The 5,000-nt window shown below is 49.0% G+C and overlaps 1 protein-coding gene across 1 annotated transcript in view; it reads right to left on the bottom strand.

Annotated features, from left to right (window-relative positions):
- The window catches only part of LOC138863367 (patatin-like phospholipase domain-containing protein 2), a 14,069-nt gene that overhangs the window by 4,564 nt on the left and 4,505 nt on the right, over positions 1-5,000 (bottom strand). The window contains exons 2-5 of the mRNA XM_070127589.1: positions 2,350-2,441; positions 1,604-1,769; positions 431-622; positions 1-54 (exon numbers count right to left, since the gene is read on the bottom strand). The exon at positions 1-54 is cut by the window's left edge and continues 53 nt beyond it. Of these exons, the coding sequence (XP_069983690.1) occupies positions 1-54; positions 431-622; positions 1,604-1,769; positions 2,350-2,435 (498 nt within the window). The 5' untranslated portion in view covers positions 2,436-2,441. The remainder of the gene's footprint in view (positions 55-430; positions 623-1,603; positions 1,770-2,349; positions 2,442-5,000) is intronic.

The raw sequence follows: 5,000 nt of genomic DNA, 5'->3' as shown, positions 1-5,000 counted from the left end.
ACAACAAAGGATGGCGCGGATCAGCTCGTCCCTCGAAGGGTATCGGCTCACCACCTGCAACAGCCAGGATGTTATTTCTCGGACAGTCAGCGTCTGTTTCTTCAGGACGCAGGAAGGTGGGTGCGTGTTTTTCTTCTAAATAATTCATTAAAGAATTTGATTTTGGAAGGAGGGTGCGTTTTTTTTTCTACTAAATAAAAACAAAATATAAAAAAATCAGATTCTCTGATTTTTTTATATTTTGTTTTTATATTTAATATTAATTTTCATTGTTCGTATTTCTAAACGAATTTACCCTAAAGTGCCAATGGATACATAGAAGTTTCTTGAACACATATTTCATGACATTCTACACAAAACTGGCAAAACGCTGCTTATTCACAAGAACATACAGTCCTACGACTATAAGCGACCGGACGAGGTCACTGACCTCACTGGCAAAGGTCGAGACGCTGGTGAGGGAGAGGAAGACGCGACCAGAGGCCCGGATGTGCGCGTCCGCCGGCAGAACCTCGAGCAGGGCGTTCATAAGGGGCTCCTCCAGCCGGTAGTTCGGGTTGAGAGGCCCTAGGAACGTCTTCCTTATTCTCTTCACTTCGGTGATCAGGATGCGTCGGATGTGCTAGGGGGTGGAAGGAAAATATATTGTGTTAAAGACTTTTCTTTGGTTTCGCTGTGAAAGGTTGAGTCTCTCTCTCTCTCTCTCTCTTTCTCTCTCTATCTTTCTCTCTCTCTCTCTCTCTCTCTCTCTCTCTCTCTCTCTCTCTCTCTCTCTCTCTCTCTCTCTCTCTCTCTCTCTCTCTCTCTCTCTCTCTCTCATCATCTCATGTATTCCCTCTATCCCTCCTTCCTTCCTATTCCATCTACCAAATATCTACACTCCCTGTCAACGTAAGAGGTTGGGAGCGTGGAGCAGGTGAATGAAAGGGGTCTTGGCTGAAGGACTTATTAGGGAGGGTGTATGTGAGACCCCACGAGAGACCCAAGCCCCGGGAGCTGAAGGCGGAGCGGCGACGAGCAAGATTGTCTGTCTGCCTTCTGCCGTGTCTCCGTCTGCTCTCCCTGCCTGTCTGCGCTCTTATTCTTCCCTGCCGTCTGACACGACGTCCTTTTATGCAGATATTCCTTGCGAGGGCCCTTTGCTTGCTTAGGAATGTGTCAAAATGGAAAGTAGAGTGAATACCTGAGTCAGCTGAAGGAGCAACACAGCTGCCGGGGCCTAGGTGTGAAAGAGGAAACCAGCCAGCCGTGAGCATGTCGTTGACCCCTCCCTCCCTTTCCATTCCCTTCGTCACCTCCATTTCTTCGTCATATCTTCCCCCTTCCGCTCATCCCTTTCCCAGTCCTATGCCCTCACTTCCTCTTCATTTCCCCCTTCTCCTCCTCCCTTTCCCAATCCTATGCCCTCACTTCCCCTTCTTTCCCCCCCCTCTCTCCCTGTACCTGCTCTCCCACCTTCCATCCTCTCCCCCAACCCCTCCCAACCCCTCCCTCTTCCTCTCCCCCAACCCTTCCCAACCCCTCCCTCTTCCTCTCCCCCAACCCCTCCCAACCCCTCCCTCTTCCTCTCCCCCAACCCCTCCCAACCGCTCCCTCTACAGACCTGCAACGGAACGCCACATGCCACACACGCTGCGACAATAGACCCGAACGAAGACCCTGCCAGCTGCCGACTGAGCAGACTTGGGTGATGTTCCTGGATATAAGCAGCGGCGCCGACGAGGTAGATGCCCAGGAAACCACAACCGCAGAAGGTTATGCCAGTTATTCTGAAGGAGGAACCGGAGGGTACTGGTTATTAGGATAGTGATGAGAGGGATGTTGGTAATGTTAAAATCGATGATGATTATAACGATAATACTAATGATAATGATGATAACAATTCTGATAGTAATGATAATAATGATAATAACGATAACAAAAATTATGACTAGGTTTTCTATTGATGATAATAGCAATGGCTGTAGCAGTAGTAGTAGTAATGATAATCATGATAATGAAAATGAGGATAATAATAATAATAATAATAATAATAATAATAATAATAATAGTGAAGATTAAAAATGATATGGACAATAACAATGGTGTGATGAAATTACCGAAAGAATAACAAAAAAAAACTAAATTTTCCTACAATTATTAATATTTCAAGACCTCTTTATCATCATCTTTTCTTATTTTCTACTCTTTTAACATGGCGATATGATAAAAGAGAAAAGACAGGAAAGGAGTTTAACAAAAAGAATGCTTGCGTAACAAACAGGTGAACAGAGAGACAGACACAGACAGACACACAAAGAAAGATAGACTGAAGAAAGAAGGACATGGGCACAAGGATTAGTCACTCACTTTTCCAGATTGTTCCTTTTCCTCTTTCGTTCTGTGGCCAGGAGCTGGTACCACTCTGGGTGCTCGCTTCCATGCTTGGAGAGCATTTTTCTCTAAAACATAAAAAAACAGTACATTGAGAAAGCTATGAATAATAGATACATGCATATACATGTGTGTGTGTGTGCTAATATACACTCGTTTTCATTTCTGTACACACAAACACTTATTCATATACATATACATAATACACACACACATATATATATGTGTGTGTGTGTGTGTGTGTCTATCTATATGTATATATATATATATATATATATATATATATATATATATATATGTATATATATATATATATGTATATATATACATATATATATATATATATATATATATATATATATATATAACCATACACACACACACACACTCATATACATACACAGACACACAATATATATATATATAGATAGATAGATAGATAGATAGATAGATAGATAGATAGATATATACACACATACATCTGAGTGTGTGTGTGTGTGCATACATACATAGATACATATATATGAATACATATACATATATACATACACACAAACAAACACACACACGCATACTCACATATACATATTTACACACAAACACACACACACACACACACACACACACACACACACACACACACACACACACACATATATATATATATATATGTGTGTGTGTGTGTGTGTGTGTGTGTGTGTGTGTGTGTGTGTGTGTGTGTAATATATATATATATATATATATATATATATATATATATATATATATATATATATATATTCGTACTGTAAGCGATGTTTAGTCAGTATAGGGTGATTGTATTGCATTATCCATCCGTAGTTCCCCAAGATGCTCCTCCTCCGTACTTGTACCGATGGAATCTTTTTATGACATCTTGGATAGAAATTTGTTATTACCGATCGATTTCTGGAGTAATTCGTTATAAACACTAGTCTTGCCATAGAGTCCAAACGTCAATTCATATGGTTATATACGTGACTGTGACAAATTTGAGATGAAAAGAAAACGCGTAAGAGCGATGAATATCCACTTTTTTCATTTGTTAAAGACATTCTCGGTTGTGTTTTGGAGGATCGGAGAGACATAGAGAGAGACAAAGAGAAAGAGAGATAGAGAAAGAGATAGAGAGAGACAGTCCCTACCTTATCTATTTTTTCAGAGTTCTGTAAATGCTAACGAAACGCTTGCCTAACTAGAAGTACGCAAAAATCCCTTCAAAGAATGCATGCCAAACCTGATCCAACCTACCCCCCACTCCACACCCCCACCCCTCCCCTCCCCTCTCTCACCCCTCCCCCACCCCGACCCCTCTCTCTCCCCTCCCCCACCCCGACCCCTCTCTCTCCCCTCCCCCACCCCGACCCCTTTCTCTCCCCTCCCCCACCACGACCCCTGTCTCTCTATTCCCCCACCCCGACCCCTTTCTCTCTCCTACCCCACCGCGACCCCTCTCTCACCCCTCCCTCACCCCGATCCCTCTCTCTCCCCTCCCCCACCCCCAACCCCTCTCTCTCTCCACCCCCACCCCGACCCTCCCCTCTCTCTCTCCCCTCCCCCACCCCGACCCCTCTCTCTCCCCTCCCCCACCCCGACCCCTCTCTCTCTCCTCCCCCACCCCAACCCCTCTCTCTCCCCTCCTCCACCCCGACCCCTCTCTCTCCCCTCCCCTACTCCGACCCCCTCTCTCACCCCTCCCCTACTCCGACCCCTCTCTCTCCCCTCCCCCACCCCGACCCTCCCCCCTCTCTCTCCTCCCCCACCCCAACCCATCTCTCTCCCCTCCCCCACCCCGACCCCTCTCTCTCCCCTCCCCCACCACGACCTCTCTCTCTCTCCTCCCCCACCCCGACCCCTCTCTCTCCCCTCCCCCACCCCGTCCCCTCTCTCTCCCCTCCCTCACCCCGACCCCTCACTCTCTCCTCCCCCACCCCAACCCCTCTTTCTCCCCTCCCCCACCCCGACCCCCTCTCTCACCCCTCCCCCACCCCGACCCCTCTCTCTCTCCTCCCCCACCCCAACCCCTCTCTCTCCCCTCCTCCACCCCGACCCCTCTCTCTCCCCTCCCCTACTCCGACCCCCTCTCTCACCCCTCCCCTACTCCGACCCCTCTCTCTCCCCTCCCCCACCCCGACCCTCCCCCCTCTCTCTCCTCCCCCACCCCAACCCATCTCTCTCCCCACCCCCACCCCGACCCCTCTCTCTCCCCTCCCCCACCACGACCTCTCTCTCTCTCCTCCCCCACCCCGACCCCTCTCTCTCCCCTCCCCCACCCCGTCCCCTCTCTCTCCCCTCCCTCACCCCGACCCCTCACTCTCTCCTCCCCCACCCCGACCCCTCTCTCTCCCCTCCCCCACCCCGACCCCTCTCTCTCCCCTCCCCCACCCCGACCCCTCTCTCTCCCCTCCCCCACCCCGACCCTTCTCTCTCCCCTCCCCCACCCCGACCCCTCTCTCTCCCCTCCCCCACCCCGACCCCTCTCTCTCCCCTCCCCCACCCCGACCCCTCTCTCTCCCCTCCCCCACCCCGACCCCCTCTCTCACCCCTCCCCCACCACTACCCCTCTTTCTCTCCCTACCACCGCCAAGGCCATAAGGTCAATGAATCAG

Source organism: Penaeus vannamei, chromosome 11, assembly GCF_042767895.1.
Source record: "Penaeus vannamei isolate JL-2024 chromosome 11, ASM4276789v1, whole genome shotgun sequence".
NCBI classification, from domain to species: Eukaryota; Metazoa; Arthropoda; class Malacostraca; order Decapoda; family Penaeidae; genus Penaeus; species Penaeus vannamei.
This window is presented reverse-complemented; position numbering and strand designations above follow the sequence as displayed.